Source organism: Phyllostomus hastatus, unplaced genomic scaffold (genome assembly GCF_019186645.2).
Source record: "Phyllostomus hastatus isolate PE091 unplaced genomic scaffold, TTU_PhHast_1.1 phas_contig_58, whole genome shotgun sequence".
Lineage (NCBI taxonomy): Eukaryota > Metazoa > Chordata > Mammalia > Chiroptera > Phyllostomidae > Phyllostomus > Phyllostomus hastatus.
This window is the reverse complement of record NW_025333916.1, coordinates 18,228,982-18,255,088: the sequence shown is the minus strand read 5'-3', so window position 1 is coordinate 18,255,088 and position 26,107 is coordinate 18,228,982. Positions and strand designations below refer to the sequence as shown.

At 44.9% G+C, this 26,107-nt stretch overlaps 1 protein-coding gene across 1 annotated transcript in view; it reads right to left on the bottom strand.

Moving 5' to 3' along the window:
- ARSB (arylsulfatase B) overlaps nucleotides 1–26,107 on the bottom strand; it is a 140,844-nt gene that overhangs the window by 2,741 nt on the left and 111,996 nt on the right. Inside the window, exon 7 of the mRNA XM_045848041.1 lies at nucleotides 637–759. Within this exon, the coding sequence (XP_045703997.1) occupies nucleotides 637–759 (123 nt within the window). The remainder of the gene's footprint in view (nucleotides 1–636; nucleotides 760–26,107) is intronic.

Genomic DNA, 26,107 nt, shown 5'->3' with positions numbered 1-26,107 from the left:
TTAGATCTAAGACTCTGACTTCCAGTGCTTTAATGAGACAGGTCTCACCGCCTCACCACCAGGGGCATCCAGGAATGTGAATGCATGTATGTGTGAGTGTGTGTGTGTGTGTGTGTGGGGGGGGGTGCTACTGGCATTTGGTGGTCAGGGGCCAGGGATGCTAAAATGTCTTGTAACATGTGGCACAGTCCAAAACAATGAAGAGTAGCCTTGCCACAACTGCCAAGACTGTCCTCATTATCAACACTGAGTAACTGCACCATAACCTTAACCATCACGCCACATCTGAAAAGTATTTAACAGACGTCCCTCTTAGAGAATGTGCTCGGGGGGAGGCAGCCCCCTCCCCCAGCCACAGCACTGGTTGAGGATGTGTGCAGCTTTCAGAGATTCCCCTTTTTTCGGATATGTGTGGTGCCACACATATCCGAAATCCTTAGGCTTCCATGAAGCTGAGACTAGCATTTCTTCCTTTTACTCCTCCTGCAGCTAAGTCTCAATTTTGTGGGAGGGGGTCAGGTTTAGTAGATCACGCCACTCCTCCCTCTTCCTTATTCAGCTGTTCCATTCAGCAGCCCCAGAGTTATCTTTTGCAAAAGGCAGCTGTCACAGTTGGGGAAGTGCTGAGCGCTCTACCTGGGTAGCCCGTGAGGAGTTTCCAGTTTCTGTATCTAATTGCAGCATGGACAGACGTGTTGAAGGCTGAATATTCTGGAAGAGAAGAGTCACCCTTTGCTGGAGCTGTGCCGTTCCCAGGACCTGGGAAAAAACAGTTTGGGAGAATTAGATCACTGTTCTTGGAATGTGACATTATAAATCAACATTTTATTTCCTTCTTGCAGAACAGTAGCTTTTATTCAACACTGGAGTGCAAATGTGTATCCTGCCATAGAAATGGATCTTCTATTAAGTATAAACAGAGCCATAGTTACATTAAACACCAGTCATAAACCACCACAAATATAAAGGAAATCCCGAAGAGCTCAGAATACTAACTCATCCTTAAAATCAGTGCGTTCCGCCAGTGCACAGCTGGCCATATGGAGAACAGTGCTCTGCTAAAGCATGGTGGGTAGTTTTTGTGTGTTTTGCTTTTGCTGTTAAATGACTGAATTAAATACATTTTCTGTGTATACTTATAACTATATAGAGAATATAATGCTCTATAAAATGCACATTTTAATGGAGTCCATCTCCAGCTCTGAGAGGTCAAGCATGCCATGATAAATAGTACATATATTCATTTTTGTAACCACAGGTGTGAAATCCAAAAGTAATTGAGCGGTGCTCAGTTAACCATTCAGATAGGATAATTATGGGTGTAAGAATAAATGTGGTACACAAATTACTGGCTCGTATCGTGGATGACATTCATTTATCATCTTGAGGTCTTATATTAATTGATCAATCAGGTTTTTTAAGGAGAATCATTAATACCTGTCCCCTGTTCCCCTTTTGAGTTTGGGACCAATTCAAAGTTAGAGGATAGACAGACGAAGATGAAAATTGCCTTTGTTACTGATAAACTTGATTGGAGAGAACACAGTTTCAGATCTGTGATAGAGAGGACTTGCTCATAACTGAACTTGCCTTAGAAAGACTGAGCTGCCCATCACTGACCTAGCTGGACGCGCACCAGGCTCTCTCAGAATGCACAGCTCAAGGGCAGACTGAGTGCTTCTGTAGAGCCTGGGGGGGCGTGCTGGCTGCAGATCTCAACAGATACGAGGGTGTGAATCGAGCAAGCTTAGCTCCTTGTTCTGGATAAATCCCTCCTTCACCTGCTTGTCGGGAGGAGGAGTAAGGTCCAGAGAGACCTGAGCTTTACTAGAGTTGAAGACACTGGAGGGCAAGGTATGGATGCCCCCCACCTCACTCCTTCCTGTCTGTTTAAAAGCCTCAACTCAGGGCCCAACTCTATCATATTCAGTCTGTTTTAAGTCACAGCAATCATGTTGCGGGCACTTCTGAAGTCAGCCAGACTACCCACCCAATGACTAAGAGCCATAGTTTGCAAGGTGTCTGTAAAAGTGCACACTTCACCACAGTGGTTGGTCCACCCATCCACTGTCCCATCTTTGAGGACTTTGAGAGTGCCCTCCTCCCTGCCAGAGCGGGACTTCTGCGCTGCTCAGGGTTCAGTGCAGGAAGCACTGTCCATGCTGGAAAGGGCAGGGCCCCATTCTTACGTCAAGTCTCCTGGAAATGACCCTGCAGACACACTGGAGACCGAGCCAATTACTGTTGGTGGTTTCAGACCTCCAGTCTTAACAATCACATACCAACAAGTCATTTAGCACCAAAGAGGAAATCTTTTTGACTTGTTACTCTGTTTGCTTCTGGCTATTTTGGATCCAATACAAAGGAGGCTTCTGGTGGCCGAGGTGCCAGAGGATGTCTGTCGCAGGAAGTGCGTTCTTCATGTCCAGACCGTGGTGGGGCTGCGAGCCCTCATCACACGTCTGTATGAAGGCCACATTCACATACCGAAGCACGTTAAATAAAACAAGGCTGCTTTGTGAACATGAAAACCGAGGAAATTTAGCTATCTCACTATACTTTTATTTATATACATTTTTTTTCTTAAAACAGACAGGAACATAAAATACCCAAACAATAAATAAGACTAAATGATGAAAGATGTTATCTCAATAATATTTTTCACTTTCAGAAATTAAACAACGGGAAAATTACAAGGAATCCTACAACTGACACCCTGTGAGCTACCACCCAGAATGAACAGCTGTTAACATTTTGTCATATTTGCTTTTTTTTTAAATTAAAGAAACAGGACAATGAAGATGAAATGACAGGCTCCCTCGTCCCCATTCTCAGTCCCAGTCCCTTCGCCCGCTCCCCAGCGGCTACTGCCTCATGACGGCAGAGCACAGTGTCTCTTTCGGCCATTTAAAAATACGTTAACATGTGAGCGGGGGACCCAAAAACACTGGAGTTTATTTATAAAACACTGCATATTTATTCTTACATGTTTAAACTTCAGACACCTTCAAAGTGCTCTCCGTTTGATGTGGTACATCTATCGAGAAGTTTTTTCCATGGCCTAAAACAGTTTTGAACTTGTTGATTTTGATGCCTTTTAGTGCTTCTGCCATTTTTTGTTTCATCTCTTCCACATTGGCAAAATGCTTACCTTTGTGGATTTTTTTCCATCAAGGGAAACAAAAAGCATTGCTTGGGGTGAGATCAGGTGAATAGGGATGGTGGGGCATGGCACTCTTGACGTTTTTAGTCAAAAACTGCTGCACATGCAGTGCAGTCTGGGCAGGTGCACTTGTAAATCACCCCTCAGAAAATGGGCAAATGCACTGAAAGACTCTTCAAAAAAAAAATTCACTGAAGCCCAATGCAGTCTCTCACAACAATGCCAGCTGGCACACTGATACAGACGGGTTCCTAGAACACTCACCTAGTGGGGGAAGCCTGATACTACAAGGGGCCTGCCCTCCAGAAGATAATTCTGGTGTTTTTTGGGACCCCCCCTTGTACATATGAGGTCTGTCCAGAAGGTATCCAGCCATATATTATGAAAAATAGAGACATTTATTCAAAAAGATACAAGAAACATTGTACATGGGACAATGATACCCCAGTCCCATTCACAGTGGACACCTTGGGACCTCACACAGTTCTCCCAATCACTCTCAGCTCCCATGCCATATTTCCTGAATCTCATCGATGGGTATGAAATCTCTTCCCTTTTAAAGGTGATTTTACTTTTGGGAAAAGCCAGAAGTCACAGGGCACCAAATCTGGGCTGTAGAGGGGGCTGAATCACCTGGGTGATTTGTTTTGCCAAAAAACTCTCCATGAGATGTGATGCATGAGTGGGCACATTGTTGTGATGAAGCTGCCAATCACCAGTTGCTTATAACTGTGGCCTTCTGCCTCATCTGAATAGTTTCCACAGAGGAATGTTCAAGCTTAAAGCAAAGTTGGATGCAGATTCATTGCTCTACTCACTTAGTCATTTTGAATGCGACAGCCACACAGTACACATGCTCACCTAATGCGTCTACTGCCCCCACTGACTAGTGTACAGTGAAGTCTTCATTGTTCACACATGCACATTCCAGTCCACTCTCCAGTCCACTCTCCTTGGCTGCCAGGTTATACTGATGTCATGCAAAGCATTCTTGTTATATTAAAAATGGTTGAACTTTTTCCAGAGACCTCGTATGTGCTAAGGAATAATGTATAGTACTGTTTTATACTTTTAAAAGTATGTGTATGTTATGCTTTACATATTCTGCATTTGTTTTCATTCATGACAGTATTTTTAGACCTCTGGGATTCTAAGTGTATATATATATATATATATATGTAACTGTTCAGAATTTCACCATATAAAAAACACATTTTTTATCCTGTTGATGGCTCTCAGGTTGCTTTAATTTTATGTAACACACTGCTTACAGCTCCTTGTGTACACGCACAGGAGCTCCCCTGGGTATGTGTCTGCCCGGCTGCGAGGTGCACACACTGCCAACTTTATAACACGTACTCACTGGCCCTCCTACCAGTAGTGTCCCCATTTCTCCACATCCTCTACCTGATACTTTCAGATTTAAAATTATCTGCCTAGCTAAAACTTTTAGAGGGAATCTATAGCTTTTTTAAACAATCATTTGATCAGCAACAGTATCTTTCTTTTTCTGTGTCAATCCAAAGGTTGCTTTAAAAATATTTAAAATAACACTCATAGGGAAATGAGCACAAATCACACTTGGTGAACAGTAGATTCTCCCTTGTAAACACCAGTCCACTCAAGAAAGAGAACATTCCTAGGACTTCAGAAACCCACACCAGCAGCCTCCAGTTACTACCCTCCTTTCTCTGACGTGACCGCTACCCTAACTTCAATTGGTGTTTTCATTGTTAACAGTGTAGGAAATGGACTATCAAGATGAGAGATAAGAGGCAGAGATTTCTCAGATTGTTAACAAGCTTTCAGAATTTCTCTGATATAGTTGGACTAGATAGATATTTAAGAAATATTTATTGATGAACAACTGTGTGGTAAGAAAGCTTTGTGTTCTGAAATTCTATGACACAAAGCACCGTGTTTTGCCATATATAATGTATACTTTCTTGTCCAAATTTTTGAGGGAAAAATAAGGATGAGCATTATACATGGGTAGTACTAATTTTGTATCTAAATAAATGTTTTTAATTCTTTTATTTATGTGTCTGCATTAAAAGTATAACTCTAGAAAGCAATAAATGATATCCATATGCAAAAATAATACCATGGGCTATGATAATTGGTTTTGTTTCAAAATGTAAACAAATAAAAAAACTGAATTGAAAAATTAAAATGAAGATTTTTTTCCCTGAAAACCTGGACCCAAAATGAGGGTGCCCATTATACATGGCCGAATACAGTAATAAGCAAAGAGACACCTAAGAGAAGTTTTGAATGTAAAATCCAATATTTAGGGATACTTAGGGACTAAAAGTTGTAAATAAAATAATAAAAGTTCAAGGTTTCAGGTGTGGTGACTGGGAGAATAGGGTTGCTGCTGGCAGAATGGAGATGTTGCAACAGGAAATAGAGGTGCTAATGTGATTCTGAAGTTAGGCATACTGACTTCAAAGAATTAACATGAGTTTAAGGTGGAAACATCTACTACGTATTGCAGCTAAAGCACTGGACCTGTGTGAGAGACTGAAGTACAGTCGGATTCAAGCACCATCTATGATGAACCCTGGAAATGGATTAGCTGTCTGGAGACTGAAGCAAGAAAAAATCAGTGGCCCAGAGACACAGCACTAAATGCCAAAAAAAGAAAGAAAAACCTGTTAGCAAATGAGGCGGAGAAGAGGAGAATAATATGAGGAAGAAGAGCAGTTGAACATGACATCACAGAAGTCAAGAGAGCAGAGAGTTTCAAAACCATGAATCACATGTATCCAACATTCCATCCATCAGCTTGATGAATGAAAAAAATGGAAATGCATTTGGTAACATTTGGGGGGAAAAAGTAGGGAGTTTGGATGGAAGCATAAACAAATAAATCTTTCTCTTTTCTTCTGAGCTGGAAGCTACCTCTAAGACAACAGGCTTTCTGGCCAGACATTACTAACCAGTTAAAAGATGGCTTAGTCATGGGTATTGGTTTTGGATATGAAAAGGGAGATCAGAAAATTTTAGGGCAAATGAAAAAAGAAATCAGCATCTCACAGAACACTTAGTGAACTTTCAGAGTTCCTGATCTGAACAACCTCTGGAAATCTGTAGGAGGTCCGATGTCCGGAAGGAGGTGGGGCAATGGTTTCGGTGGAGAACAGTGTTTTCCAGACCAGAACTGGTTCTGGACACACCTGGGGAGAGCCCTGTGGATGGGACAGCGAGTTCGTGGGTGGGTCCTGGCGCCCCATCCCCACTTCAGTCGGCATGTTTAACCCTTAAGGAAGAATCTGTAGTATTTGCTAAATACATGGTATTTCTCTACATTTTTGTTTGAAAAAAGCTCTGTGACTAAAATATAATTGGAAAGACACTAATCAGTCATAGGTGATGGAGTCACCAACTGGGGACGGGGCTGAAAAAGGCCTGAGGACACATCTGATCTGCTGTTCAACACGTTTCTTGCCTGTACAATGCATCCTCTGACTCTCTGGAAATACTGTCTAATACAGTCTATGACTGTTTTATAAAATGTATTAATTTTCCTATGTACTTTGTTTATTGTATATACACTGGAAAACATACAAAAAAGATGAATAGGAAAATTAAAATTGTCTGTAAATTTATTAGCTGCTGTTTACATTTTGGTGTATAATCCTTGAGATTTAACTGCACAAAGCTTAAATAAAATGAACGTGTTACCTGACTTGCAAATAAGAAGAGGTCACTTCATAGGAAACAAACTTTTTGTGCCTAAAGAAAATGAGGGAGGGTGGCGAGGAGTCCCGAGCACCAGCGCAGGGTCTGGGTTCTTCCACCCTGGAATCTTGCTCAAGTGGAACAAGTTGGGCGTGGCTGGGGAACGGGCTCAGAAAGAGCCAATGCTGTGACTGTGAAGGAAGACACCGTGAGAGATGGGGACGAGGACAGGGCTGTGGGACTGATGTGAAGGACCACCTCCCCCTCTACCAGAAGGCCATAGTATACAGCAGTGCAGAGCATGCACTTTTGGAGCCACGTGGCTTGGGTTCGAATTTTAGCTCTCTTGTTCACTGGCTGTGTGAACGTAGGCATTAGCTGCCTTCTGTGGGCCCAGGTTTCCTCATCTGTAAAATTAGGATTGATATCGTCTCTTTAACAGGATTGTTGTGTGACCTAAATGTGATGGCATAATGAAAATGTATTACTACTATGCCCAGTATATATTAAGTGTACAATAAGTGTTATTATTACCAATTGTGTAATCTTGGGCAACTTTCTTATGCCTCAATTTACCACCTATAAAATTAGCGTAAGAACACCAATGAGATAAGGCACTCAGAGCACTTAGCAGAGGGTCTGATATATCAGGAGACTCTGGTCAACATTAACGATAACAGCTAATACTTGTAAGCACTTACCACCTGCTTACAAATATAATACACTGTTAAGTGTTCTAAATACGTTAACTCATTTAATCCTTACAATAGCTCTATGAACTAGGTCATAATGCCTGCCAATAACTGTCACTAAATGCTAGCTATTATCAGTACAATATAGGTTTTTCCTCCTACTCAAGATCTTACAAAAGGGAGAAAAGTAGGCAGAAGCAATGATTATATCTGCAAAAAAAAAAACACCCCAGAAAACAAAACAAACCACCTCTTCGGTCTGGCTTTGGAGACGCCCTCTATTTGCTCCCCCATCCGCGTTCCAGTGTCGAACAGGGCAAGGGGAAAAGGCTTCAATGGTAGAGGCTTCAGTTTGCCACTTTCGGGGTTTAGTCCCTTTTCTGCTCCGTTGAGTGGCTTGCCATTCATTTCCACGGAGCCCTCTTTGTTTTTTATCACTTTTATAATTTACAAAGATTAGTTTAAAAATTTTATTCTACCTCTGATGACCCATCCTATTCTTCCTGCTAGTAAGAGGCCATCTTCACACTCTAATGGCACACGCCTGTTCACTTACACCACAATTCACGCCCTCGGGCTCAGTGAAGAAAACCCTGCAGCTTTTCCAGACGTTTGGTTGTCAAGGTATTTCCTAAAATGGAATCCTGTCACATATGTTTTGTTTGTTTGTTGTGTTTTAAGAGAGAAGGGAAGGGAGGGAGTATGAGAGGGAGGGAAACATTGATGTGAGAGAAAAATGGACCGGTTGCTTTCTGTAGCACCCCGAGCAGGACCGAACCTGCAACCCGGGCAATGTGTCCTGACTGGGGATCAAACCAGTGACCTTTCACTTTGTGGGATGATGCCCAACACACTAAGCCACACCAATCAGGGCTATGCATGTTTTTTAAAAATGAATAGGTAAGCCTTTGGTTTAATTAGCACAATTACCTTCAACTTCTGCATTTAAGTTATAAGTTCTTGAAAGTAGTTTGTTTGTTGGTTTATTATGTGAGTCAGTATGTTTCAGGGTTTATTTACACTAAACATTTGATGGGTGGACCATTTCTTCATGGCTCAATCCAACAAAAGGACACCAATTCAAAGTGAAGTTCAAGTCACTAGATTTTTTAAAAATAAAATTTTGTTTTAAATCCTCATCTGAGGACATGTTTTATTGATTTTAGAGAGAGAGGGAGGGGGCGAAGGGGTAGGGGGTGAGAGGGAGAGAGATAGAGAGAGAGAGAAAGAAAGAGAAAGAAACAATGATATGAGAGAAACATTGATCAGCTGTCTCCCATCTGCACCCTGATGGGGAATAGAACCCACAACCTACGAATGTGTCCTAACCGGGAATTGAACCTGAAACCCTTTGGTGTAGGGGATGATGCTTCAACCAACTGAGCCACTTGGCTAGGACAAGTCACTAGGACCTTTACTGTGCCAGCTTGTCTGAGCCCCACTGCTGACTGCCTGTACACAACTCCCCCGCTCCAGATCACAGTGCATTCGGGCTACATCTGGCTGGACGCACCTGGGCTCATGTGGATCAAATCTCCATTCTGCTCAGGGTTTTACATGGCCCAACCTGTGGGTTCAAGCCATGGCTACCTCTCATCTCACTGTGTGGTGAGGACTCGCATACCCAGAGGCAAACGTGTTGTCTTGATTCTTGTTTTTGAAAATCATTTGGAATCTAAAAATAGAAGTTTTCTCTAAAAATAGTTTCCAAAAAACACTGGCTAGAACTCCCACACTCTGAAGCTGATGTTTCACTGACCCTCTTTGCTTAATTTTCAAAGATGAAAAAAACCTCAGTAGCCATATGTATGGCTCTGTGGACTGGAAAGCTGGGATTAGAGAACTGTTAGGGATCAGCAGCAGCACTCCCCGTGCTGTGACTCAAGTTCTGGAAAGGAACTCAGAGAAACCAAAGTGCATTTTCATAGGTTGTAGAATGCATTTATTATTTTAAAAAATATATTTATTTATTTTTAGAAAGAAGGGAAGGGAGGGAGAAAGAGAGGGAGAGAAACATCAATGTGTGGTTGTCTCTTACATGGCCCCCACTGGGGACCTGGCCTGCAACCAGGCATGCACCCTGACTGGGAATTGAACTGGTGACCCTTTGGTTCGTAGGCTGGCACTCAATTCACTGAGCCACACAAGCCAGTGCCTGATCTTTCTGTTACCTCATTATGTTATTGAGCCACTCTGAATTCCTGCTTCCTTGTATATAAAGTGGGGGTAAAAATAATGCCTACTTTACAGGGTGACTGTGAGAATGAAAGAAGACCCTTTGGGGGTGAGCATGCTGTGCACTCTAAGTGTGAAAACCCTGGTTACAGGTCTCTTGATTCCCACAGCAGCTGCTAGAGGATTGGACACACAGACAAAACTGACTGACCAACTGAAAGAAATCTTGATTGGTAGCCATCTAAGTCAAGGTGTGATCAACAGCCCAACTCTGTAATGACCATGAGATCTGAACCAGCTGCCAAGGGAAGGAGATGGTATCAGAAAACTATGGGTAAGACAGACTGAGGAAATGTAGAGGTATTAGTCAAAGGGTATGCAGTCTCCGTCACATGAGATGTGTAAGTCCCAAAGACCTACTGGACAGCCTGGTGTACACAGTTAACAATACTGTATCATGTACTTAAAAACTGGTGAAGTGTTCTCATCACACACACACACACACACACACAAATAAACAAAGGGGGCAGGAAGAAACTTTGGGAGGAGATGGATATGTTTATAGCATAGGTTGTCATGAGTTTCATGGATGTATGTTTATCTCAAAATCATTAAGTTGTATACATTAAATATGTACAGCTCTTTGTAAATATGATTGACAGCTCTTTGTATGTCAATCATACCTTAACAAAGTAGTTTAAAAACAAATGAATAAAAATAATGTGAAAAATGTAGCGATAACACTTAAATTCTATATGCTAAACCACAGGTCTGGCCAAAATTGTGCAAGTTAAGTGAAATAGAACAGGGATTCCCAATTACGGTTGTACATTGGGACCACCTGACCCCCACAGTCACCTTCATACTTGACTCTGTCTTCCTGAGCCCAGCACACCTCAGCCCTGGGCTTCTCTGGCCTCACATGGGCTGCTTGGCCTTCTGTCACCTTCAGTGACCTGAAATCACTATTTTTAGCAGAAGCACCTATTGTGCTTGCAATGGTCTTGCCATAGCTCCTTCTTGCAAATAAACTTTATGTAGCTGCCCATATAAAACAGCTTAAAGCAGAGCTGTCCACTGTCCACCTTGGTTCATCATTGGCAGTCCCCAGAGGACCGCTCAGGCTCCATGCATCTCAGGGTGACAGACAGTGGCCAGCGCACTCCACTGGAGGCACCCGTGTGGGCACAGGTGTGGAGAGTGAGGGGGCCTGTGGGCCCGGGGAGCACGTCAGCACAGGGCGTAGCGGAGCTGGCTTGTGATTCTGGGTTACAGTGGCCCACAGGCCTTTTGCCTGACAGGGTCACTCCCACCCCTCGGGCCTGGCACAGCTCTGCTGTACGAGCTGTGGAGGAGGGGAAATAGGGAGGCCTGACACCACTCAAAATCCCCCCTAAATTCATCCTGCCCCTTATCTCTGGATTTAAACTTGACTGCTGCAAGTTTTCTGTTACACCTGTACTCCTTATTTAAAATCCTGTCTCTTGTTGGTGAAATCCTTACAACCCGAAACAGGAGTATCGAGGAAAATATGCCAGACATAAAGCTAATCAGAAAAAGGTGAGGAGGAATATTACAGATGCTATTTACTACCTACAAGGGAAAAATAAAAGTGCCCGTAATTTTTATACATGCAGTCCACATGACATATTTCAAGTGAACCTAAGTTTATGATTTTTAGTTTACAAAGTCAGTTTCTCTGACACCTACTCATTCAGTCCATAGTTGGGATTTTAAAAGTCCTAGTGAAAAAAGAGCTTTGATGTGGTTTGCTCAGCCTAGATGGAGTTCAAATGTTAATCATTACTGAATTGTGCATAATAAGTATTCAGAGAATGGGCCTGTGTTACAGGGACCTTCAACAGCTGGTTAATGTCTGACCCAACCAAGGAGTCAGTGAATCCTCAACTCTTGACTCTCCTGGTAAATTAATCCACTTGTATCTGAAATGGGTTGAAGAAAGGTCTTCTCATGCTTTGGTTCAAATTGTACCTTGAATAAATATTTTTATATTATTCATTTGCCTATTAAACACATACTTCTTTTACTGATTATTCTAGGTGCTATATATTAAACCTTCAAAATGATTAAACCAGAGTCCACCTGGCGATAATAAGATAATTTGTGAAAACTTCATAAATTCTAAAATAGTAGAAAAATACTATTTGTGGCTGAGTGAGTAAAATGCGCAAAGTGCCTGGGAAGATCCCGGAGGGCAGTGCCCACTGACCTGGGACCTCAAGGACAGGCTGACTGTGACAGGTAAATGAAGCTTGACAGAATGATCCAGGGAGTGGGCAGTGTCTCCTTGAATGTGTTTCCTCCCTATGGGAACCTCCTCCTTTTCGTGGTTTAGGTGTCCTTCTAACTTCACCACATTTCCGTGCCCCTATGAGTCACCCTGCCTTCTTCCAGCCCTGTGCCCAGGTGAGGAGCAGGGGCAGGAGGAAGAGAAATCCTGACCGTCTGACACCCACCAGACAGACAGCTTCCACAGGAGCTCCTCTCTGGTGTGCCACGTGGACTGGCTCATCCTGGCCCTCCAAGCTGCGAGCCTCATCTCCACATCTTCCTGTTGTAGCTCAAGTGGTAGAACCATACAAACGGAGATGAAGAGCAAAGCAGAGGGGAAGGGGCCTCTCAATACCGAGGAGGAGTTGGACTAGAAGAATGCTTCAGCAGCCACAGGAAATATTCCATGGAGAAATGGTTACTGTCAGAGAGAGGGAAATTGTGAGTGAGCAGGGAAGGAGAGCCCTGGATGTGGCAGATAGGATGCCAGTGAAGAAAGACTGTGGAGACAGCAATCACTGGGCTCGTTACGTGTAATGCCCACAATAAACACGAACGAGGGCCCAATGAGCTTGCAATAACAAAGACAGTTAGAAGAGTACGTATTTTCTCTAATCATCCTCCCAATTAAAGTGAAAACAGATGATCATTTCCAGTTCTGACATCACTGTTCATGTGCCAACCACCGTTTCCATTCTGGTCCTGCCCCACAGCACGCTAATCTAATGCAGAACTACGGCTATCCTTTGAATTCACATTTTTAGTTTGTCTCTCTCTAAATACAAGTTTTTCAAGTAATTGGTAGAGTCCGTCAGCAAATCGCTATAAATGGACACTTGTGTATATAAAAAAAGAGAAACTAACCAAAAATATTCATCTTCAGCCTGTGATTAAGATGATGAACATGAGCCAGGCTGAGTCGTCTGTTCTCTGGCTAGGGATGAAAGGAGAAAGGCTCCCCCACCCGCAACATGGCATTTAGCAAAATCCCAGCTTTCTCAAAGCCCCACGGTCCAAAATGCCGCGCTGAAGGCCACACTCCTCCTGTGTAGTACAGCTCATGTTCCTGTGCGCAGGAAAGACGTGACTAGGCTCTGAGCACGTTTCTGGATAAGGATGAAATAATGCTAATTTAATTTGGAAAGGGGGCTCTGCCCGTGGAAGCAGCCCGGGCTGGCTGTCAGGCGGGCCTGGCCTCTCTTGGCAGTGTGGTGGTGCCGTCCTTCCAGGCCCCGGGAGCTCACACTGGGGCAGCAGTGGCCACAATTTCAGTGCAGAGAACTAAAGCTGCCCAGTGCGCTGCCAAGGACAGCCCTCCGCCACACTGTGATTCTGTGGCTCAAACCCCAGCACGTTACACAAACCCTGTAATCACTGAAGTGAGGGCTACTAGGTGCTTCTTGCCAAAGATAAAAAAGCAAAAATTTGAGACAACTCTTTCTAGCCTACCCTACTTCTTGGCAGCAGCACAGCTGAAACTAGGGATGTTTTCTATTTCTAGCCGATCGGGGTCTCACATAACCCAGGATTCAGAGCATAATCTCCCTTTCCAAGGAAAGCTGAAAACACACCTGAGATGGTCACCAATGATGGGGCCTTTAAAGAGGTGCCACCGATTCTTCAGATCAACTCGAGAAGTTCGGTTGCAGAGTACCCGCCTTAAATGTTCATGAATTTAGAGATACTGATTTGAGTCTGGTGGCTTGCTTATGGGGTCCAACGGCCGGCCAGCCTGAGACCCTGAAGCTTCGGTCAGTCCTCCCTCTAAAGATCCTTTGTGAACTGTCATGTCCATAAGCCCCAAAGCGCTTCCTGGGGAATGCTGGCCGTTAGGCACCTCACACACATATGTGAGATGACCCACAGGCAGAGCGGCATCTGAATCCGCACTGGCCAACCCGGACCAGAGAGACCCTCTCCCCCTACCAGTCACACTGCCCTCGTTCTGAAGCCCTGAGTAGGTGGGAGCAACTCAGCTCGACTGAATTCGAGGATCACTACCGACTTCTTCTCTTTCCCCTGACAGTATTGTTCATTTTCACAGCAGGGAATGATGTGTACAGACAAACCTCACTTCTGAGACCTGCGTAAAAATCAATTAAGATCGGGGGAAAAACCCAGAACTGAATTTTTCATCTGACTCGAATAAGAGTGTCGAGAATCTTCAGGCAGATTAGGAAACGGAATGGAGAGCCTACTGCCCATCACATCAGGGGCTCATGCTGCTGGAGGCTGGTACTCCACAGAGGTTCAGGCAGTCAAATCCCCTCAGGCCCGGGGTCAATTCAGAAAATATGGTCATTTGCTCTGGTGCTCTCTCCTGGTTCTAGTACAGTTTGTCGTATGAAAAATCTTCGCAACATGGAAAATTAAAAAGACAGAACCCCTCACCAGCCAGGGCAACACCCCTATGCCTTGCAATCGCTTTTTTGAGACAGGAGCACTGTAAACAGGAAAGCGGAGTACTCGTAAGTGAACACTCCACGACAAACCCTCCAGAGGGCTGGACAGTCACTGGCCATCTCTACTCCCCACCCGGTATTTCACCCAAAGGTCTCTCTTTGGGGCTGGAATTCCCAGCAAAAAGTTCCCCTCCTTTAACTGACTAAGGCTTTGCATTTTAGAAGGAAGCATACATTAAAACAGCAACAAGGCATCAGCAGGAATGTTTTAAACATTTCTTTTGTTGAAGGAACTGTGTATCACAGGAATTATAGAAAAGCATTAATTAATTTTTTTTATAGATGTGCCAAGTTTTAGATGCAGTAAAAGTATCTCTACTCACCATGTTTAGAATGAGTTGGAAGGATACATTTAAGGAAAAAAATAAGGCAACACATGGCAAATGCCAAATGAGTGGTAAGACATAATTTAAATAATTTAAGCACTTCTTGAGCACTTAGGTCTGCAAGCCATTGTGCAAAGAACTTCAGGGAGTATTACAGAACTCCAGGGACAGAAAGCTTATTTCTGGCTCGTGTGGTGAAGGCAGGCTTCCAGGGAAGGTGAGACTGGGGGTGAGGACTGGCACAGACGGGTCTGCAGGCTTCAGAGAGGCAATGGGCAGGGAGGTGATGTCCCAGGCAGAGGGGAACAGTATGAGACAGGAACTCAAGTCTGTTTTGACTCTGGAGGGTCACTGGGCACCCTGACGGGCTGGAGGGGGACAGGGTAAGACAGTTTGGGAAGGATTAGTTGAATCAGTTCCCCCTAACTATAGAAGTTAGAACTTTTTTCTGTAGGTAATTGCAAACCAATAACTTTTTTTGAGCACATTTCAGAAAGATTCATCCCCATGCCCACTATGATGTAATTATTAAGCTTCCCAGGTGATGCGACACTGCAAAAACACTGCAGCCAAGAATGACTGTCACTAGGAGAGGAAGTTCCACATTGTGCATGTGTACATCAGCATTCTGCATCAGAGCAGGAAGAAGCCATAGAGCCTTGCTGGGCGAGCACCCAGACGGGCCAGGCCTGGGAGGTAGAAAGGAAGTCTGGGTGACCAACAGAGCAGGAGAAAAGGACTCTGGTCTGAAAGGACATCACTGAAAGAAGAGACAGCGCTAGGGGGAGATGCTGCTTTCTGAGGGCGTGCTGAAGTAGGTTCAGACTAACTGTGTGACAGGAGCAATCGGACGTGCGGGCTTCAATGTGATGACAGGTTTACCTCGGGCGCCCACCCCTGCACTCGCCTCAGTGCACAGGAACGAAGCCTACACTATGAGACACGGCCCGTGGGGCTACACCATCTGCTCTGTCTCCTTTCTGGGATCACAGTCCCACCATGTTTGGTGGCCTCCCTTGCAGTCGGGTACATGCCGATGGAATGTAAATGAAGTGCGAGCACGACTCCCAGGCAGGCCTGGGCCCAGAAAACCTTCTTGTGCACAACCATCCATGCAGACAAGCACACCAGTCTCGGCAGCTCGTTAAAAATGGCAGAGCCACAAGGTGGAAGAAGCTGCAGTCCCTTACACCTGCTTGCACGAGAGCTGTCTGAGGCTCAGGAGTACCCATTTTGTCCTTGATGTGCATGGGAAACGTCTCTTGTTTGGATGACTCATGGTTTCAGTGTGTTCCAGCAGCCAGTGTTTTACCTTAGTGAATCCACCCCTCTATCTCATCGCATGCCACTCCCCTCACCCAGTGCGTCCAGCCACACTGGTTTCCCTCAGTCCTTTGGACGCACTAAGCTCTGCCTGTCAGTGTGGCCCTTCCTTGCCACAGGTTCTTTGCATCTGCTCTTCTCTCTATTCAGGGCACTTTCTACAACTCTTTGCTTGGCCAACTCCTCTTCCGGGTCTCAGATCAAACTCAGAGCTGCCTTTTTTGGCCTCCCTAATAAAACTAAGTCAACCCCCATTGATCTTTTATAACCCATATTACAACCTGCAGTTGTATATTTCTTTCTTTATTTAATATGTCCCCTATAAAAATATGAGATCCACAAAAGGGCAGAATCATGACTGTTTTGCTCCCTGGTGCACCATTCACTCAGTGCCTAGGCATCTGATAAACATTACTGAATAAGTTGATGAACTGGAGCTCCAAGGTCATGGGTACATTTTACAGTGATCTAAATAAGGACAGGTGGAGACACAGCAGGCTGAGACACAACCCAAATGTGGGAAACATACACTTCTCGATCGCATACCCCCAAACAAAAGATGCTTGAAAAATTAAGGAGATAATTACTATAGAATGAAGGAAGCTGGAACTAGTGAGGGGCCTTAGACATCAGGTTATCTGATCTGCCCTTTGCACAGGTGAGGAGATAAAATTTCCCTGACCCAGCAGCCAGTTGGTGTCCACGCTGGGAGTTGCTTGGTCAGGTATCCAGCTCCGTATCAGGCCATTCTAAAAAAAACATTTGTGGACTCTTTTGTTTGCAATAATACTGAGAAAGGATATAACTTTAAATTTGTGGCCAGGATAAACCTGTGGTACTACTGCTAGATCTCAGGGCATCTCATGATGTTCATGTGGTAGACTTAAATGAACTGATATTTTCTAAGATCTTAACTCCAGGTCTTCACTCCACTGTTCCGAGTGGTCAAAGAGGAGGAGGGCTGTTGGAAAGCATGAGGAAGGGACATTTAGGTCCTTATTTGGCTGTGTTTGCTCTCCTAAGATTGAAACACTTGCCTGCACGAGATAAAGAACCTTCCCAGAAAAACAAACAGCACACATCCTGGGGCCTGAACAGAAGCATTTTTGCTCCCCTCCCCGACTCGTCTGCTCTCACGGGGTGTTGTCACTCACGCACTGGAATGGGAGCTCCAGCTCCGAAAGGGACCATTCATCATAAGAAACTTCCCTCTGCACTGGGGACACGTTTTGTATTAGTATGATTAAATTAGCCTGTCCATCTTTTGGTATCCTTTGAATACTTGAGAGAAAGCCAGCAGCTTATGGGCTTCTCCAACAGAAATATTTCCTACTAAAAAGTGATTTCCACACACATCCCGGCCTCCCTTGATCAGGAGATAATTGCTGGACTGTTCTAGCCGCCAAAGCTGAGGCCTGGCACACAAACTGTCTGCTTCTGTAAGAACGCCAAAGGGAACAGAGAGAGCCCTGGGTTTGCACCCCCACACCCCACTCCTGCAAACTTCCGTGAGGTCAGAACGTCCAAGTTCCCACAGAACAATGCTGGTCTCCTCGGCTGGAGAACTTGGAGCAGCCATCCTCCTCCCTGCCAGTGGCTGCTTTCCTATGTTATCCAACCTAAAGGCCTTGCAGAGGTTCAATGATGCAAGCTCTGTGAGCACTGGAACTCTTCCCTATGGAATATAGGGATTTCTGTTATTTCAGCAAGTATTTATTGAGTATTTACTCTGTACCTGCTGCCATACCAGGAAGTGGTTTTATTCCATTAGATGATTATTTATTGTGCACTTACTATATGCTGGGTATTGGGCTTGAGTGCCATTCCCTGCAGGCAAGGAGGTCTTGGTCTAGTGAAGGGCCTGTCCCCTGTTTCAGTGCCCTTGTTCTCTCACCCGAGGACACCAGGCAGAACTACGCAGGGCTCCTGGCCGTCCTGGTGAGTCAAGGGTATGAGCAGAGTACCCGAATGGCTCTAAGGGTCTTTTGCCTTTCATGTTTTGAGAATAGAAAAAAAAAAGCCATTTAGTTTCAAGGAGCTCACATAAGACACATGCAGAGTTAGACTCCTACAAAAAGCAACAGAAATACCAGAGGAGAGATTATCTCTCAGGGTTAGAAACTGCTCTCACACAGATGTAACCAAAATGTGGAGTGAAACGGAAAAGAGTGTTTCTGTCTAGGTCAGAGTGAATTTTTTTCATCAAAACTAATTCATTCCTTTCCTTACCTTGACACTCCCTCCAAACCCACCTATTGCTGAGGTGAGAAGACTTGGTCGAGGTAATCACAAAAGTTTCTCTTAAGGGAAAAAGTTAGATAGGCGAGGAAGGTTGGGAACTGCCTAGTTTTCATGTGACACAGGAGAAATGGAAACCACGGAACTATTTTGACTTATCGAGCAGGCGTGAAACAGCCACTGGGGAAAAAAGGGCAAGAGCTCAGAGGGATCAGGGGAAAATATCTTGACACAGTAGATACTTAATACACTAAAACGAGCAACCAAAGGCAGAAATGGAAGCTGTAATTACCCAAATGCTTTCAGAGGGGACGCTGGGGCAGAAACAAAAGTGTTCCTACTTTCACAGATGCTGATGGCCAGGTAGGGACTGGCCCTTCCCTTCCCCAGCGGGGTTGGTTAGTTGTCTGCCTGTCCTCCATCTCCCAGTTTGCTCACAAGTCTCTCTGCTCCTGGACAGCAGCCCGGCACGCTCTTTGGGATTCGGGACAATGCTGCCCGGTGTTGTGTGTCCTCACAGGGCTGTGTCCAGTCTCTTATAAAGTCAGCGCCGCTTCAGGGCAGAGACAATACCACTGAGTTCCTTTTAAACTACTTAGTGCTTAGCTCAGTAGGAGCGCCATAAATAGTTTTTCAGTGAATGATTTTTCTCTGCAACATTCCTGACTCCAAGGACCACAGACCTTTGGTAGAGTCTCAGCACCAGCTTGCATCATTTTGTGAGAACAAGTTTCTTTTTAAAAAATATTTTTTAATTGTTGTTCAATTACAGTTGTCCCCGTTTTTCCCCCATTACCCTCCCCTGACCTACCCATCCACACCTCCCAGATTCAATCCTCTTCCCACCTCCGTTGTCTTTGTCCATGGGCCCTTTATACATGTTCCGCAGTTTCTTAGAAACAGTAAGTTCTTCATCGGCTCACTCAAAGGAATGCACACTGGAGAGTGAGAGAGAGACCCGGGACAAATTATAATTCCCATTGCAAAGGGACAGTTAAAAACACCAAAGCTGTCTTGGCCAGATAGCTCAGTTGGTTAGAGCGCTGTCCCAATACGCCCAGGTTGTGGGTTCAATCTCTGGTCAGGGCACATACAAGAACCAACCAATGAATGCATGAGTAAGTGGGACAACAAATGGATGTTTCTGTCTCTCTCTCCCCACCTTCCTCTCTCTCTCTAAAATCAATTAAAACAAACAAACAAATAATTGCTGAATCATGTAACAAGCAAAAGACTTAATCCTATAATCACACCAAGTTTACCTATATATTGAGTGATTTTCTGCATTTGCCACTTACCTGTGGCCAGAATCTGAAATAGTAGTATGTCAGAGCAGAATTAAGCCAGCAAAGCCCACAGGCAGCTAATATTACATTATTAGAATGCACATTCTAATCAGTGATTTTATATAGGTATAGAATAAAGACTTATTAAAATTAGAAAAAAGGACAAAGTGAGGTTATTAGAAAGAAAAATGTCCTTTTGTTTGTATTCATTACTTTTATTTCTAATTATTTTCCTTCTATCACTCCCTCACTCCTGCAGAAGGAAGAGGCTAATGCAAACTTTTCCTCGGCTTTCCATGGCAGTAAGAACTGTTTCTGAGAAAGCAAAACTCATTCATTTTAGTAGATTTTTCTGGTTCTCTCTGACCTTGACTAAAAAGCAAGCACGAAAGAGAGGGGATGATAATTTGTGAGGATAAATACATGGTCTGTGTCTCCTGATTGGGAAAATGGCTGGGTGAGCTGGAATGACCACTGGAAGGTCTACTGGAAGCAAATTTAAACTTTTTGGTTATATTGACAGTGCACCAGGCTCTGGCACACGTTCACAGCCAGACTTGATGCCTGGGTACTTGCTGCAGTGCGGAACCCTGCAAGCAGCACCTCAAGAGAATGGCCCTTCTCCGCTGGCACACAGGAGGCACTGAAGAGGCAGGAAGACCCATAAAGGAAACTGGGACCCCAGTACTGCCACTTTCTAGCCATGCAGCTTTAGACAACTTACTTAACTTTCTTTCCTTCTTCCCTTTCTCTCTTCTCTCCCCTCCCCTCCCCTCCTTTCCTCTTTTTTCTTTTCTTTCTTTTCCTTTATTTTTTCTTCCTCCCTCCCTCTTTCTCCTTCCTTCCTTCCCTCCTCCCTCCCTCCTCTCCTTCCTTTTTTCCCTCTTTCCCTCTCTCTTTCCCTCTCTCCCTCCCTCCCTCCCTCCCTCCCTCCCTCACTGGAGGATGTTTATTGATTTTAGAGAGAGAGAGAAGAGGGGAGGGAAGAGGGATCTTTAGGCAACTTACTTAACTTTCTTTCCTTCTTCCCTTTCTCTCTCTCTCTAAAATCAATAAACGTATCCTCCAGTGAGGAAAGGAGGGAAGGAGGGAGCGAGGGAGAGAGGGGGAGAGAGAGGCACATCAACGCGAGAGAGAACATCGATGCATGGATGGGTTGCCTCCCTTTATAAGCGCCCGGACCTAGGTATGTGTCCTGATCAAGAATCATACCCATAACCTTTTGGTATAGAGGACGATGCTCCAACCGAGCCACTGCACCAGGGCTGTATCTTTCTTTTACACTGTGCTCGTGCCAGCTCCTGGGATATAGGCACAGTGTTTCTCTTATAACCTGCCATCGAGGAGGCAGTGGCTCCTCACTGGGGAGCCTAAGCCAGAGTTCAGAGTGCAGACCTGTTCTTCCAGGACTTCATGCCGTCCCCACCCTCTCTGAGGCAGTAAGAGGAGGAGCATGTTCTCAAAGCCCTTTAAACATATTTGAGAAACCTGAAGGGAAAGTCCTTTAAGAAGTTGTAGAGGTGTGAAGATGCCAACAATTTGGGTGTCTTCCCTAACTAGGAGATCCTCAGAGGTGAATTTGAGCGAGGCAAAGGGATATCATAAAGCAAATCTAAGAACAGAGGGGATAAGAACAAAATAACCTTATTCCCACCTTCTTTCCCACACCCTTAAAATAACACCTTACTATGAAAAATTTCAAGCATGCACCAAAGTAGACTGAAGAGCATAATAAACACCAAATTATCCAACTCCCAACTCCAACAATTATGGACAATCTTCCATTTTTCGCTGCCTTTCCCTTCTCCCCACATTGTTTCAAAGTAAATCCCAGCCACTATAACATTTCACCCATAAATATTTCAGTATATATCTCTAAAACAAAAGGATTCTCTAAAGAAAAACCACAATTATAATACTACTGTATCATCACATTAATAGAAATTTAATGAGGAAGCTGAGCAATATTCCCTAGAGCATTAACACTAATTCCCTAAGAGCTCCACATACCCAGTGCTACACTCTGAATGTCTGTGCACTGCCCCATTCACATACTGAAACCCAAACCAGCAAAGCTGAGAGTGCTAGGAGGCCTTTCGGAGGTGCTTCAGTCATGAGAGTAGAGCCTTCGTGAATAGAATTAGTGCTTCATAAAAGAGGCTCCAGGGAAGGCACTGGCTATGAACCAGGAAGTGAACCCTCACCAGGCTGTGCCCACACTGGTATCTTGAACTTGGACTTCCCAGCCTCCAGAACTGTGAGAAATAAATTTCTGTTGTTTATAATCTATCCAGACTGTGGTATTTTGTAAAGGCAGCCTAAATGGGCTTCGACATCCAGTTAGCGTTCAGATGTCTGCCTCCACATGGCCGAGATGCTTTTCTGGGAGGCTCGGAGGACAACGTCCTAGGGTGCAGCTCTTTGGAAGAGCACATCCTGAGCTGGGGGGTGTGAGATCATTTCATGCTGCATCTACAACTCCCGGGACAGAGAAACATTCCTAGGAGAGCATTTCGCTGATTTCTGGAGCCACAGATGGCTTTAGAAAGCCAAATACTCGTGAGGGCCACAAGGGACCAAACTCACTCCAGCCTTCAGGACAGCCCAGTCCTCAGCTGATGCCTCTGCCCTGTTTGCAGTGTCCCTGGAGGGAGCAGGATGCCCCCCTCAGACCTCCTGTTCAGGCCAGTGGTGTCTCGGCTAGCGCTCTGCTGGGTGTGGAGTGAGGTGGGGCAGCACACAAAAAGGCATCAATAAATGTTAACTATAGTCTTCGCCCTGCTTTTGACTTTCTCAACTAGCAGAGCTAACATGTCAATGAGTGCTAAAGGCGTCTATCTAAGGCACCAGATTTGCAGTACGGACATGTGTAGATCACAGGCTATATTCCAGGCCCTGTGCTGGGAGGGGATACAGACATGGGTGAACAGATGCCTGGGCCCCTCCCTGTCTTCCAGAGCTTTGGAACCCAGGCGTCAGTGTTCACCGAGTGAGAAGCAGTAAGAGCCTGATTAATTCCGCCCAGAAAGGCAATGGTTGTGCTCACTGGGAAGGCCTCATCAAGGAAGGCTACTTTTGAACTAGATCACTAGGGGGTGAGGTGGGGAAGGTCAGGAAATGGGGCCGGACCTCTTGGCCTGGGCAGGGCCTCTGCAGTGTGAACTCAAGTCCAGCTCTCTACAGAAGCAGGTGCTGGGTGCTCCCTGAGGGAGGCTGAGCAGGCAAGCAACTCCTATGGAGAGGACTTCAGGCCCACCTCCAGTTAGCAGAGAAGCATCTGGTGACAGACCTTTTCACACGTATCATGCATGGGTGACTCTCTCCTACGTCTACACCAAGGGCCAGTCCCATGGAGTAGCTGGAGGAATGAGGAACAAGCTAGGAGACAGATCACTCTGGAGCGTGTTCAGGGAGGAAGGTAAGGGCCATCAGGTTTGGCTCAGCTCCCAGAGTGTGCAGCACTTCTTGCCATTCAGCTGGGACCAGAAGATGCAACTCTGCAGCTGTTAGGTCTGTGGTGTTTGGCCACACCCACCGCCTGTGGGCTTTAACCCCTGTGCTCCTGCTCTGACAACCACATCCTGGCAACCTGCCCGATAGACCTGGGCCAGGCCTGCTGGCTTTTCCCACAGAAGGCCTGCAGGCCTGGCCCTGAACCACATCCCACTGACGCACTTCTTAAGCTGCACGCCCACTTGCCTGGCCCTGTGATTCTTGATGGAGGTGGGGATGGTGTCAGAGAGCAACTGGCAGCTGAATGATGGCAGAGGTAAAGACGTAAAAGCAGGGGCCATGGGCCCTCCCCATCAACCTTGGTCTGGTGGCTCAGCATGGTGAGCACCCCATGGACCCCTTGATCCAGGAGACAGTGGCCCATCTGTTGTCCCAGAAGAAAAGGTGTTGCTCCCCAGTTTACCCTTAGCAAACTCAGCTCTCCTAATCTCTACCCACTTCTCAAACTTCCTGTCGCCTGCAAACCTGGCTTGCCCCTTGGATTTACCTACCAAGGCAGAATGTTAATCTGTCTTTTCTTCAGGTGCTCAGAGGACATCATTTCTCTTTTGGGGACAGATACAAACAGAGACTGCTACACAGGGAATCAGAACAAGGCAGGAAAGACAATGGGAGTGATTAAATGTTTGCCAAAGCCAGCATGCAGATCCCATGAATTTCTAGTGCCACTGGTACAAGTGTTCCAGGGACAACTCAGTTGCAAAAGGACAGGGGAAAGCAGCATGTTGAAAACTCTTCCTGCTTTGAATGGAAAAATGAAGCTGGTGCCTGTGCGTTATTTGTTTCTCATTTGCTTTGGAAAGAGACTGTGGAGAGAATTTGGAAACTTACATTCCATTTCAGAAAGCAGACGAGATTTCTGCTGACATCAGTTTGGCAGGGGGGTAGACTTTGCCTATTTTTGCCACAGGAGCTCATTTTCTGGGGTGCACACTATGCAGTTCTAATTCTAAACCCCAGCAGAGCTGCACCTCTAATCATGAACCTAGAGAATGACTTTTAGGTTTTTATTTAGGTCACGTTTTTAGAAAATATACAGCCTTCTCCTGCAAACAGTGAGCGCCACTAGGAACGACATTAGTTAAGCATCTTCAACAAGGATCTGTGCTTGGCTTTCCTGTGCTCTGGGAGTCTCAGGAACTTCCAAGTGCTGACTCCCACGTTCAGCTGTATCAGAATATAACTGTGGTTGGACTTCTCCCAAGACTCAAAGGCCTTGAGTCTTTGACGTAGCGTGGTTAACATAAACTTCTTGCTATGTAGAAGGCTTTGCACAACAAAACAACTTAGAAATACAAGAAAATTTAGGAAAATTTCTGTGGAAAATTCTGTTTTAAAGTGTCAGACTAAACACAGAATTTGAAAATAATGCCTGGAGCTGCAGGTGTGATAGGCTGAGGGCCCTCGGTTTTGTGGGGGCAGCCGGAGGGCAGTGCCAGAAGTGCGGTCTGACACTCACACACACCGCCATCCTATTGACAGTCTGGGTCCTGTGCATCCGACTGGACTGGCCACTTTTCTGAGGTAAGCATCCATATGTTACCTTTGCCTCGGCCACGTTTTCTAGCGGAGTAAAACAGTGAGTGCTTGGAAATATTTGTTGATTAAATCGTTGAGGGCACACATCGATAGGCTAGACCTTTTTTTGAGGGGCTGTTCTTTTGGTTAGTGGGGTTCTGCTCTGGGTGGTAAAACTGCGTCCCTCACTCCTTCCCTGAGAATGACAGTTCTATCAAGAGGACACAATCAAACCAGCAATATAAACTATAGGACCCAGAAATTCATCCTGGGAGCCCACTAAAGAGTTAATTCAGTTTTGATATAAGAATCATGAGTCAAGGCCATAAGGATTATACACAATGGATTTATAACACAATACAATTAAAAAAAAAGAACAAAAGTAGTGACTGGGGACGTTTCAGATGAAGAAATAACCATGTTAACCTCACTGCTTTTTTAAACATTTGCATCTGTGAACTGCAGAGGCTCAACATAAAGCAGATTGCCTATATCCACTGAAAGCCATTCTGGCATGAGAAATTTCTCTTACATAAAGCAAAACAGATGTGTGAGAGGGAAAAGCAAACTCTCTTTTGGGTGTATCGACACTTGGAATTACATAGTTATCTGAGGAACTATGTACTGTGCGAGGCAATGAATACAGAATTTTGACCACACTATATCCTTAAAAACTCAACATAAAAATCAGGGACTTAATATCTGGAAAATACTAATTATTAATGCAGATGGAAAACAATGGTATGTTCACATCTCATCCACAATTTTTAAGGCTATCTGCCAACTGAACTAACTCTGAACCAGCGATTAAATATCCAGAGTTTCCGGCCAAGTGCCATTGTGGAAGATGTGAATTCAGATCCACGTAACTGTGTAAGTGATTAGAAGAAGCGCCACCTCTTTGTAATCAGGGAAGAGTACACCAGGGTCATCTGCATATGTGACCGCATACTGGGAACATGAACAAATCAATTTGGAAACGCAAAAGTGCTCGAAGGCTGCCCCACTGGAAGGCAGGCCAGTCTTTACAGAGCAGCAGCCCAGTGCTGGCGGTCTGCTGGGTCGTGGGAGGCACACAGAGGAGCACAAACAAGAGCACAGGCACTGGGCCTGGAAGGGAGGCCCAGTGTCCTGGAGGGCACCCACCTGGCCTCAGAGAAGAGTGTTTACAGCAGGCAGGAGAGGAGACAGAGAGGATGAACTCCTCACTGAGTGACCGATCTGAAACCAGGCTGGGAATGCTGTTCGAGGAACCTTCAAATTTGATCTATATGTAAAAATCATATGTGTAATAGATTGAGAATGGCAATACAACAGTCAATATCAATTTGGTAGAAATGAATGCTACTATGATTAGATAAGTCCAAATGTTTCATATGATCCCATTACAGAAACAAAGTCACAGGGACGTTCGGTTCAAATATGTACAGACACT